Source organism: Cavia porcellus, unplaced genomic scaffold, assembly GCF_034190915.1.
Source record: "Cavia porcellus strain 051 isolate PalLab524CR breed Dunkin Hartley unplaced genomic scaffold, mCavPor4.1 scaffold_31, whole genome shotgun sequence".
NCBI classification, from domain to species: Eukaryota; Metazoa; Chordata; class Mammalia; order Rodentia; family Caviidae; genus Cavia; species Cavia porcellus.
Genome location: NW_026947514.1, coordinates 29,448,284 through 29,461,051, shown reverse-complemented (window position 1 = coordinate 29,461,051; position 12,768 = coordinate 29,448,284). Strand labels below are relative to the sequence as shown.

Here is a 12,768-nt window from a genome sequence, read left to right as displayed (position 1 = left end):
TTCCTTTTCTGAGAAGCCCTAGTTTCACAAAGTATTGTAACACAAGGAAGTGTGTTAAAGGACCCCAGATGGGGTCTGTGGCCAAATGAATCTGTTTCGGAAAAGTCAGATGTATAAGAACCAGTCACCAAAGTTAGAGAGCACCAAGAGACTGAAGAAACACTGGACAGATCTAGGATTGCACCAAGTGCAATTCATTAAGGGCTTGTGACATTGAATGGCAGCAAGATGGGAAGATCCCTGCACCCCAAAGCAGGAGGAATGGGTTAATTGCTAAGCTACACAAAGATGGCCCATGGCTAACCAGAATATACCTGGTCTTTCTCAAGAAACTATTAATATGTCAAATGTCAGTTAAGAAGCAGTCTGAGCATCAGTGGGCAGCATGAAATGCTTCACTGACTGTTTTAACAACTTTGTTTATCCTGTCAGGTTTGGAATGTGTGCCAGGGTCATATGGCATGCAAGATAGTGGGTGCCACCAGGATGGCTGTAGTCAGGTCAAGCTGGATCCCATCATGAGCAAGGGCCATTCTCGCCTTAATCTTGCTTACTAGAGAGCTTCCTTTCACAGACAGTGGCTGTAAAATATGAAAGCCACAGCAGGAAACACCTGGCTAGTTATTATGGTTTGCCTTGCGTCACTTTCCATCTCATCTTTGGACTCTTTGGTGGGATGCCCTGGGCATCATTAACCAGAGAGAGGAAGGGACTTCCTGCTGCTCAGTCCCAACCAGCCCGCCAGTCTCTGCTATCTTCCTGGTTTTGTAGTAGACAGGTGACAATGGGGGCACAGGGTGGCTAGATCTGAAAGGCTCACCGCTCCTGATGTCTTTTAGATGGGCTCATTCCTTCAGAATTCCCAGGGGCGACCATGGCCTGACTCAAGAGCGAGTGAGAGGAAGCACAAGGGCTTTAGCCAACCACAATGACAACAATGTGATTTTCACTTTGTGGATGATAGCTGAAGCCATCTGGTAAGATCCCTCATTTGGGAGAAGCTAAAGTCCCCTACCCCCTGTTCTCCAGTACCAGAGAGTAAATCAGGAGAGATAGGGCCTCAGATGACAATGGCAGCAGGTTCCTGGACACCTACCTGGATACTCACCCTTGAGAGCTTTGTTGGCTCTAGCGTTGGGCCCTGAAGATGGGGAACAGGTTTGGTTCCACCTGAGCAAGCGCTGGGACCCACTTTGCCGACAGCAGGAAGGGCCAGAGCTGAGGGAGCCTCAGCATGTGACCAGCAACATCTCTGCCACAGGCTTTTCTGTCCTGCCTGCCAAGGAATGCATCAGGAAAGTCAGATGGAGACAGGAGGCTCTGGGAGCCAGCTGTCACTCTCTCCTCTCTCCCTCGCCCTCCTAGCCAAAGCTACTGAGCAGGTCAACACCCTCCCAACCCCCAACCCCATCAGTGCAGCTCTGCAGGAAAAAACCCCTAGCTCTAGTCCTATGCTCACCAGAAATAGAAGGCTGAGGCTGCTGGGTGGAAGAGAGAGGGCATGCAACCAGGGCAATCAAGAGGGAAGTAGCAGTTCCTTCCCTGGGAGTTGTCCCTGCCACCTTCCTCTCCAGCATTTCGTGGGGAACAGCCAGCAAACCCTTCACATACTGTGGGCTCAGCAGCATCCCATAGGGCTTTAAGCTCCATTGAAAAAGTCTTTTCAACTCTCCAGCAAGGCATAGTTGGCTAAATATTTTTACACAGGGTTGGTTTTTATGGCAAACAGTCCCTTTGGGACTTCTAATGCCAGCCTGTCCCATTTATCTAGCTATAGTGAACCTCTGGGCCCTGGTTAGAAGTAAAGGTGCCCTTCCACAGTAATATTTTGGAAGTAAAGCATGACACTCTGCCTCTCTTGAGCAGGAAGGATGTCCCCTGGGACTCTGAACTGTCTCACAGCTGCCATGTAGAGGTTTCTGCTTCCAGCCTCAGCTGTGCGACCTCAGGCAAATCACTAGCTCTCTCTGAGACCTACTTTTTCCTCTGCATAATGACTTGGACTAGATCATCTTTATCATCCCTTCTAGCTGGAAGTGATTTTGTGGTTATGTGCTTCTTTCTACCCTGGGACTTTTGAGGTGTAGGAACCATTCCTCAGAATTAGAGAAGAGCTCCCTTCCTGCCCCATTAGCTACGTGATTCACAAGTGTCTGCTGGCCTGCCAGGCTGGGAGGTGAACTATGAGTGGAGTGGAGCGGGGAGCATTCACAGACCTAGACAAACACTGGCAGGAGAACGGCGGGCCTCGGTTCCCTCCCCACAGGAAAGGACCCACTCAGTTGTCCTGGGCTCTTTTGTGAGCAGGTGGAGGGCGGAGAGGAGTCACTAAGAACAGGGTGAGTGACACCGCCCTCTCAGCCTGGTCAGTTCTGCAGTCCTTGCCCTTCTGGTTGGGATGTAAAACTCTGTGTCAGGAGAGGGATTATCAAGGTCAGCTGGGCAGAAAGAGGACCCCCATTATCACTACTGTCATAGGTCCCTACACATTGTGGGGTCTTGGGAGCCCCAGGGGCATGGGAGAGAGTGAAACATGAATGGGCTGGGGGAGGGTCTTGGCATCACTGCTGCTTACCTGATATCTCACTGTCCACTTCTTCAGGGATGCTGGGTCAGCTTGTCCCTGTCCTCTCTTAGAGAGGGAGAAGAGGTTATATAAGGCAGTGCTGTCCTGGTCATGCTCAGGGATAGGCCTGGTCCCTTCTGGTCCCTATCCTTCTCTCTCAAGACTGACTCTGTGTAAAGTTTGGAAAAATCATATTTACTATTATGATTTTGTAGCTGGGAAATTAAAACATAAAAGTCTATTTTTCATACACAAAATCTAAAATACCAGAATCAGCATGGCTGGTAGAATGCGGAGCAGGTTCCATGAGAAAGCAGTCCTTTATGGCAGGGCATGGGAGGGGTTAGGGTTCTTATTTATCCAAAAGGTCAGAGTTTGGTTGTCATTTTGGAAACCTTGTCATTTCTCTTGGAAGGAGAAACCTCCAGATGTTTTAGCTGGTGTTCAACCTGTCAACAGAAAGCAACCAAAACTGCTTTCCCCGCTCACAGAGCACCCCTGCAGAGGGAACCCCACGCCGATGCAACCTTCCCTGCCAGCCCTCCCTAACCCTCCCCAGACCCCAATGTGTCAAGCAGTCAAGTGAAAATCAAGCTCCTCTGAGGCAAAAAGGCACAGCTGTGTGTTTACAGCCAGTGATTCAGATCCAAACTGCACACCCTGCCAGTCTCCCTGCGAGGCAGGCTGGGGGCAAACTGTGTGAGTATGTGCCAGGCGGGGATCTATTTTGGGAGGTGACCTGCAGCCCTTTGCCATCTTGCAGCCTCCTCCCCACCCCCACGCAGCCAAGACATCCTTCTAGAAGGAGCTGTCACTACCAAAATGGTTGATGGGGTTATGGAATTGCAAGCTGCTTCTTGTCACTTGTGCAGTCAGACTCTGGCACCTGTCCCCATATAGTCACAAGAGAAAGGAGTGGGGTCCCCATCTGTCCGGTGAGAAAAGATAGGGTGAAGGTGATCTCCAGCACCATGTGCAGAGTAGGCCACTCAGGAGACAGGATACCACCTCTGCAGAGGACAAATTTGCCTCCATCCTGCCAGAGGAGCAAGAACACTTGAAAGGGTTACACATCCAGGCATCTGCCAGGCTTCACAGCATCAGGCCCCAGCAAGGAGACAGCACTGCTAGTGTCAGAGGAGGAAGAAAAGAACCACTCTGCTTGTTGTCCCAACTGGAAAGTTGAAAGAGAACTTGGTCAAAGGACTGGAAAACGAAGAAGTGAGACCCGTATGGAATTCCCCCAAAATGAATGCCTGGCACAAACAGCTCAGAATGTGTCCCTTTATAAAGCGGCTAGTGAGTCTCCTGGCTCAAATGGAGTTAAGAAAGTACAATATTCTGGAAAGAGGGTGCGATACGTGTACAAATGTAGAAACAATCTGCAAGATGTCGCTCTGAAATAGAATGGCTAAATGGAACACTGCAGGGAGCCAAGAAAAGCTGAAAGGAGGGGGATTTTTAGTTCTGTGACATTTGCCAGATGCCCCAGAGGAGAAGGTCCTTGGAGGTTTGCTTTGACTTCTCAATGGATGAGATGGTTGGGCAGGGTTAAGTGTAAGTGGCCACCTGTGCAGTAGCAGGGCTCAAATGGGAGCACTTTCCCCACACTCCCTAATCATAGTGAAGTCCTTTTAGTCTAAGCAACAGCACCATGGTCCCAAATCGGAATGAGCCTTGTAGATGGAAATTTGGCAGGAATTCTCTTTGCCTGATTTACTAGAAGAGGGTAGCCCTGGTAACTATATTCCCTGCCCCAGAAAATATTTTTATGCCCTATCATTAGCACAGTAAAATTGAATAGAATGCCTACACCTACGCTGGGTTTGTCTGCCCATGTTCACCGTTCTCTGTGTTTGCCATATATAGGTGAAACAAATACTGTCACAGTGCTTAATGGCTAGGAGAAGGTGGATTAATCAATCTGTGTCAACCAGAAATGCAGTCGCTGATTGTGGGCCACAGGGACCCACACCCATGGCCGTGACCTAGCCAGCATACCTTTTTGATGATGTGGATAAAGATATAAACACACTGACCGTGTTCCAAGATCTATATCTGGGAGATATTACTCATTAGTAGATAATAGCATATAAAAAGTCAGCTGGGACAATGATGGGTCCAAAACATCTAGATAAAGTTTAACCAAATCAAATTTGTGTTTAAAAATAATGTAGTTTCACAACTATAGATGGCATGTATGGTCTTCATTATAAGTGAAGTTAAATAAATTGGGTATTGTAGCTGACTGTAAATTTAATATCATCACAAGAGGGTGCAACCACTTTTTTTTTTTTAACGACATTAGGTTATGAGAGCAAAAGTGGAAATGGTCACAGAGAAGAGTGCGCCACTTCTTTGGCTTGCTCCAGGATTTTAGTGAGCTAGAGAAAATCAAGAAGAGAAGAACTGGAGTGAGAAAAGGTGGACACTGTGTCAGAAAAGATAGGTGTGAAGATGTCTGGCCCCCAGGCCAACAGCGTTAGATCTGACTGTTTGTCTTCTGCAGTGAGCGGACACGTCTGGGCTGCTCGTGAGGGCAAAGCTAGACCACGTAGAGAGAAGAAGGCATGGGGGGGGTCACTCTACTGAAGGCTATTTTAACAATAGCAACTGTGCAGCAAGGAAATCTGTCACTGCAAGGAACAATGTACCCTTTGGTTTGGCCTTTAGAAGCTGAATGGAAGGGTCTGAATAGTTCAGGATGTAGAGTTTCTGCACTGGATTCCGTACTCTCTGCCCACGGGAATTCTGTGCTGCGTTAAGTATTTGTTAATTGTATCTTACTGCATTTCATTCAATGGTTTATAATCACTTTGTGGATAAGGGGAATGGATTGTATGGAGCGGGTTTGCTGAAATTGGAGGATAAGAATCAAAACGATTCCAGTTAGACTGCCTTGAGGGGGCAAAAGCCAGAGGACACACTGGAAATGGGAGAAACTGTCAAAAGTGGAATGGTTGCCTTCATGTGTTAGCCTTCCCTCTCCCCCACCACTCCTTTCCACCCTCTCCCACTCCCCCTTTCCCCTCTCCCTGCTCCTCTGTGTGTGTGTCATTCTGTGTCATTTGCTGCAGCTGAGCCCTGGGCAACTCTGTTCTCTCTACCCAATGCCTGGAAAAAAGGTCATTGATCAGAGGACACTGGCACCCATTGGCACAGAAAGGCTGAACACAGCCAAGGGTGGCCATATCCCTGGGGCATCCTGGCCCTGGCCTGTCATAGTTGCCAATGGTGCTTTATTGATAGGAGAAAAGATGATAAAACTGCTTGCCATTTACCCAGTACCACTTGATTCCAGGTGAACAAGCTGACATCAGAATCCGCTAAGCCAGCCAGGTGCAGAGCATGCGCCTGGAGGCCTCAGACCCCAGAAGAGCTGCCCTCCCTTTTCTCCCCTCCTCCTGGTCCTGCCTGAGAGATTCATCTTCAGCCAGCTCCCATCAAGGGAAGGAAGGGCTTTCATGTCACATTCTTTTCAGCTGTCCTAAGAACCAGCCCGATTGCAGATGACACTCCCTCCTCGCTCAGGCTTTACCAGGGCTGCTTTCAACTCATGGTGGGATTGTATAATTATGGTGATTACAGCTTATGGCTTTTTCCCTCTCTTCATCTTTTGCTTTCAAATTCATTGAGGCTTCTCATTAAACATGGCGATCCTGGTAAAGTCAGCAAAGTTTTAATAAGACATGTTTTAAAGCCCAGTCACAGTTGATGGATACTGTGTTCTCTCAGACACTAATTTAAAACCCTGTGAGGTGAGGATGATGCCTGGATCTAAGGGATGGGGGAGAAGGGGATATCAGTGTCTTGGGGGTGGGGAGGTACCTGTACTTATCCTCTGGCTTAAAGAATCATTCTACCCTGCACCCCTGGCCTTTCTTGCATCACAGCATGGTACACTGTGCTCCCATACCTACTAGGAGGAGAGGAACTGTCAACCAAGGACAGAAAGCCTGACTTTGATGTCATAGCAGATTAACTCAGGAAATGGAGATGAAGCATCTAACACAAAACTTAACCCAACCTTGTAATCTACAGCAAAAGTAATAGGTAAATTCTGTTCTGGGTGATCTTGGGCATCCATAATTCTAAATATGTAACAAATTTGAGTGTTAGCATCTGTGGTGATCATGATCCAATGGTCATATACTCGATGGAGGTCTCCATGGTAATGATATGCCTTCAGACCCCACTATTTCCTAGCCCTCAATCATAGCTTGCTTAAATAATTCCTAGGTCTATAGGACCACCAAGGAGTGTGGGTTAGGTGGTGGCCACCAGAGCCCCCAACCTGCCCTTCAGTCTCCCAGAAAATGCAGAGGTACCTGCTCAGCGAGGTACATCTTGCTTCAGCAGGAGTATGTTTTTGAGAGCTCCCTGATTGCCCCCATGATTGGTGGCATCCAGATAGCTCCTTAACCTGGTGTTAACTGGTTACCCACCACTTGGGTCACTTAAGATAAAGTAATTGAGTTATAACTAGCTACAGCAACCACCCCAGGTCAAAAGTCAAAAATTTGGCTGTAATATTTCTCCCAGCTGCATTCACACCTATGTCTGAAGGTGATCTGCTCGCTTTGCCCCCTGAGACCAGTATCCCTTTAGTACCCATGGAAATGCAGAGAAGTAATCAACATCAGATGCAGGTAATCCCTTTAGGATGCCCATGTGTCCACATGATATTAGAATACGACCCTGGGAAAGTCTCTCACATGCCCAATGGGTACAACAAAGCCTACTGCACAGAGCAAATGTTGGAACTAAACAAGGGTGAGATGGTCATAGCTGCCACTTCTTGGAAGCTCATAGTGTCATACTGTGTCATGCTGGGCTTGGCCTGAGACACTTTAATTCTAGTCCAGCTGTACTATTAACTTGGATGACATGAGCAACCCAGTTTTCTTGTCCAATAAAAAGTGTCATATAAATAAATGATCAAAGGGGAAAATACATATGTGCTCAACACCCTCTTTTCAGTGGATGAGCTCAGTGAGCATAGCTCTTCATATTATTTTCATCATTACAATATTACTTGAAACCCATCTGTATTACTTAATATTAAGTAATATTGTTTAGCTTAATTTCTAACAATAGTCTTCAAGGTAGGTATTGTATTTATTTTTGCAGTTGAGGGTGGATAAGAATATATCTCATGACATTATATCCAAATTGCATTTATTACATACATACATAAATTGCATTTATTACAATGACTAGCGTGGTTACTACTCAGGTAATGGTAGCTTTTACTACCATCCCATTCTAAGGTTAATGGTTGAGAGCTGGTTTTTCTACTTTCCCGGGGAATGGAGGAGCTATGGTTCCTTGCAGCCAGCTTCTGCCCTTTGCTCAACTTCTCATGTTCCCTTAGCACTTCCCAGGAATCCCAGGCAGCTATAGAGCTTGTCAGCCTGGAAGGTGGGAAGAGCCACAGGTAAACTGTTGCAGTATTTCCAAGACCTGGCATTTGTCCTCTACTGAAATGCAGGATTCTAAGATGCCTCATGCTTCCAGGCACAGAGCTGGAATGGTTCTACCCATGATAAGTGTATGAAATTAAGTCCACCAGAGATACCTACCTCCCTGCATAACAGCCCCCTTTCCAGCACACTCACGTCTCAGTTGCCTACCTGCCCGGAGCCTCCCTGAGTACTACAACCTCACCTTGTCCAGATGTTCCATCTGCCAGATAAACAGAGGTTTCTATTTTTTAACCACTTATTACACTGCGAGGTTTGTGGAAGAGTTGGAAGCAAGTGGCAGGGGATGCTTTGAAATCTCTTGATAAACCTTAACCCCTGGGGTATGTGCTGATTTCCACTGACATGAGTGGCTTTTTCCTGGGGAGAGGTCTGTTTTTATACATGTATTTTAAGGTAAAGGCTTTAAGTTTGCAGTATTTGTCAAAGATTGGCATCGTAGGAGCTGATATAAAAACCCTACAGCTAATCACGTGGCTGCTTATATGCCTTGCATGAGATGCTTACGGGAGTGCCTATAATGTGAACTTGCACACAAATGTGTGCACTGTTCTATATCAGTGTGTACAAGTGTATACACAGGTGCCTGCACTGCCTCCTGATCCACGCCTTGATGTTTGGTGTATGGCAGGTGTGTGACCATACACTGCAGACCTGCATGTGCTCCTGTGCATGGACTGCTTGTCTGCCGCAGCTGTGTGTGTCTGGGCAGGGGCTCCTCTAGAGCCACAGGTCTTCACAGTTTCAGCTGGATAAGTTATTCTTCACTTCCCTTCCCCCAAACACAATTGCCTAGTGCTGCTGGCGCAGAGTCAGAATGGCCGCTGCATTTCACCCCCGAGGTGGCTTCCTTCCAGCAGTGGGTGAGTGATCCCGGCGTCCGCACACTCTCTAACCTTGGGGATCCTTCTGCACAGACAGTGCAAAACCCAGCAGTGATCTGTCTGTCTGTGGCCTCCATTTTGTCTACTCCTCTATTCTCATATCCAAATCTCATGGACGGTCAGCAGCAACCATGTATTGGTGTTTCCATTTTTCCTGCCCATTTTTTTAAACCTGGTTTTTCCTTCCTAACAAACAAGGAGCCCAGGGGCTCAGAAGTGATGCTGAGAAGAGACTCTTGTCCTAGAAGCAGTGCACAAACATGTTTGGGTATTGATCCTGTAACTCAACGCTCCAAGTGCTCTTGCTCTAGCAGAAGACAGAAATGCCCACTTCCTTTGGAGATATTTTAAAATCCAGTAGTAGAAGTCAGCTTCATTTCCCAGCTAAGGCTTCCATAACCCTGACTCTCTGGGCCTAGAGCCAAGGAAATGTACAAGCCTCACATTTCTACATACTAGACCATGAAGAGAGGAGGAAATTGGGAAATAGCCTATCCACTGTCCTAGAGACCAAAAACATGTCAAGAACACATGAAAAGATTCTGTAGGGAATATGAAAGTAAAAAGGTTCTCCATGGCCAGTAATTCCAACAACACTAGTTTTTGTCCCAGAGCCTCTTGAAAAGGCTGCTTAACCTATTTCAGGCTGTACTTTTTCTGGTTAGGAGAGACATCTGATAAATGTCTGCTGACAGTATTCACAGTGGTAGGAAGGAAAGGGAAATGAGTGTCCTCCTTTGCTTATGCATCCAAAAGGACATGGACATTCACTGAAGTTTTATGCTTTTTGCAGGGGGGTAGTCAGCAAGTTGACTGCCTATGCCTTTTAGGCTGCACCTTAGCAGGTAGCTTAAACAAGTACTTGTTTGCAGGAGCTAATAAGTATTCTTAGGAGAATGGAGTTAGAATCCTCGAATTGCATGCTGCCAAGCTAGTGACTTCCTCTGGCTACCTTATCCGCCATATCAAATTTTAGCTGCATATTCTTCTAGAGTCATTCTCAAGGTTACTTGAACTCCCCAGTTGGAAAAAAGTAACATCAAGTTGTTGCCAATAGCAACATAGTCATGGCTCTGTTTCCTTGAGTCTTTTGACCTTTGCCTAATTTGGAATGAACCGGAGTTTGGATGTCAAAGTGCTTTTGGGGAGGAGGAAGAGAGAGGAAGCAGTGGACACTGTGTGGGCCACAGGCAAGCAGGCTACACAAGGGCTTCACAAGCACAACACTCCCCTCCCCTCCACTCCTGAGGCTACAAGGATTTCCTCCAAGCTGAGTGCAGAAAGGGCAACAGGATTGTTTGGTCAGTTCAAAAGGAAGGATGGAAGAAAAGCCAGTAGAAAAGGAGGCATGTCCACTGCAGGGGATGCAGAGCGCAGGGAAAATGGAAATGCACAGCTTGGAAAGGAGGCCAGGGAGCCTGTGCCTGGGCATTCTGCCACCAAAGTAGAGCTCAGCTGTTGAGCTCTTGTCACTCCCAGCATTCCTGCCTAGTTCCACATTTGTCCCTGCACAGCTGGAGGAGTTATGAAGGAAGGTCTCCCATCTCCCAGACCAACAGGCAGAAGTTGACCTCTGTATCTGGTAACTTTAATGAGGAGCAGGAACGAGAGGCCAGGAACACCATCCAGGGAGGCCTTCCTGAATTAGGCACTTGGGCTAGAATGATTTGAAATCAGGTTGGTTCTAACTGACTGTGTCTGGCCTACCTTAGAAAGGTAAACACCTGCTTCTGGGATAGTCACTCAAAAGATTTTAGAGGTGTCAGCACTGGCAGCACAGGGTCAAAAGCAGAAATGTAGCTTTACTTGTTGTAAATCCATATGGACCAAGCAATAGTGACCTGCATCCCAGCTCAGTACAGTAGCCTAAAACTCCTTTTGCTGATCCTGTCTGGCAGAAGGGGACTCCTCTCAGGTCACAGGATTTCCAATGTGATGAGGAGAAACCACTGAGCAGGGCAACTACTGCATGAGACAGCCTCAGGCAGAGCCAAAGAGCTGAATGAAAGAGCCAAACCTCTGGTTTGGGAGGTTAAGAAAATCACCCTGCACCACTTAGAGAGTGGCACAGTATAAGTGGGCACAGAGGAGCCCATGGGCATTTTCATTTCTGTCTCCCTGGAGAGTCAGGGCCATGTGCATACAGGTGTATGCCTCACGAAGGCCACGCACCTTGGTTCTGCCACTGGTTAGCTGTCTGCTCTCAAGGCAAGTCACTCAAGGCCCATCTGAGTCTGTTTCTTCATCCATTTAGTGCAGTTACAGTTACCTAGCTAGGATGCTGTGGACATCACTGTGTTTATTAAATGACCAGTTAGCTGGCCCTCTGTAGGCAATCAATGGGCAGCTGTTACGGACTATTAGCAGCCCCAACCCTGCCACACACACCAAGGCCTAGGCAATTTAAAGAGGAGGGCTTAAGATCTGTGGTGCATGATAAATGGATGCCACCCAGATGGGGAAAGAATAAGAAATTCAAAAACAAAAGCCCAGGAAGTCAAGAGGTAGGTAAGTCCTTTTACATTAATCCAGATAGGAGGGCTTGCAACACCTAGCTTTTCCTAAATTTGAAGTTAGATAGAGATAGATGAGAAGGAAGGAAGGAAGAGAGAGAGAAAGAGAAAGAAGAAAGAAAGAAAGAAAGAAAGAAAGAAAGAAAGAAAGAAAGAAAGAAAGAAAGAAAGAAAGAAAAAAAGACAAGAAAGTCACTGGTAGGTACCAGAGCAAAAGGTGTCTGAACCCACTAAATGTTCCAGTGCAATTTTGTGGGAAATGCTTTTGGAAGATGTGACAGCTTGTTAGATTGCACAGTCCTACCATTTTCATGGCAAAGTCTGGTTGTTTATACCATTACACATTGGATGGTGTACCTACCATTTCAAAAAAAAGCTATGATTTTTATTTTGATCATCTCTTTTATTTCTTTAAAAATTTGGCTTTAAGTACATGTGAACACATATTAATTTTTCTGCCACCAAAATTTTGCCATTAATTCGATTTTTACCTATCCCATGGATTTTTGAAATCAGGTGTTGTCTTTGTTTGTGATATAGCTTCGTACAAAAATCTCAAATAAAGAGAATATTTTAAAACTAAATAAAATGCCCTTCAGCCCCTGAGAGAGATCAGAAAGCTTGGTGAAGACCCAAGAGTAAAGCAGACCCCAGGAAAGAGTCTTGCCACAGGGCTCCTGCCCCAGCTCCCTATAGAAGGTTGAGACAGCCAGAAATAGTTCTCCTGTCTCCCTTCTGACCTAGCTCTGCTGTGGATTAGCTCATCTTTGCCTCATCTCATTACCTAGTTGTCCAATGTATCTGGTCTACCTTGCTTCAGAAGGTGATAAGGCCAAGAGCTGAAAGTGTTTTGAAAGCAATCTACATACAGCATAGATCTTTTTACCATCCCTTACCACCTTCTCAAGACCCTAAGACATCCCAACCACATGCCACTCTCTCACTTCAACTTTAAAAATCATTTAGAAAAGGACATGCCATGGAATTGCGTGAGCACTATTAAAATTCCTTTTACCTTGCTGAGTGAAGAAGGAACCAGGAGCACAAATACCCAAGGACATCACTTGAAGTTAGATAGTGTCATGTCTTCTCAGACCACAGAACCCAAGCCAGAATGCTAACCTTCCACTCAGCTGAATGCTGTCCCTAGCAGGTCCTCTCAAACCATGCTCCCATATAAACACATCCTTTATGAGTCTGAGCATGGCCCATTCAAGGTGACCTTGAAACTCCTTACAAGAACAACCTATCTCTGGGACTTCCCATTTCTTCCCCCAAAAATTCACCCAGTGAGCCCTATTCAGCAAAGCACCATTTTTTTC

General features: G+C 46.4%; 1 protein-coding gene across 10 annotated transcripts in view; it reads left to right on the top strand.

The window, feature by feature from the left end:
* The window catches only part of Rgs6 (regulator of G protein signaling 6), a 613,466-nt gene that overhangs the window by 592,086 nt on the left and 8,612 nt on the right, over window positions 1–12,768 (top strand). For 8 of the 10 annotated variants that reach the window (XM_063241036.1, XM_063241035.1, XM_013155229.3 and 5 more), the window contains one exon: window positions 8,846–8,912. The exons of the other annotated variants lie outside the window; for them this stretch is intronic. In XM_063241036.1, coding sequence (XP_063097106.1) covers window positions 8,846–8,912 — 67 coding nt within the window. The remainder of the gene's footprint in view (window positions 1–8,845; window positions 8,913–12,768) is intronic. 10 annotated transcript variants of the gene reach the window in all.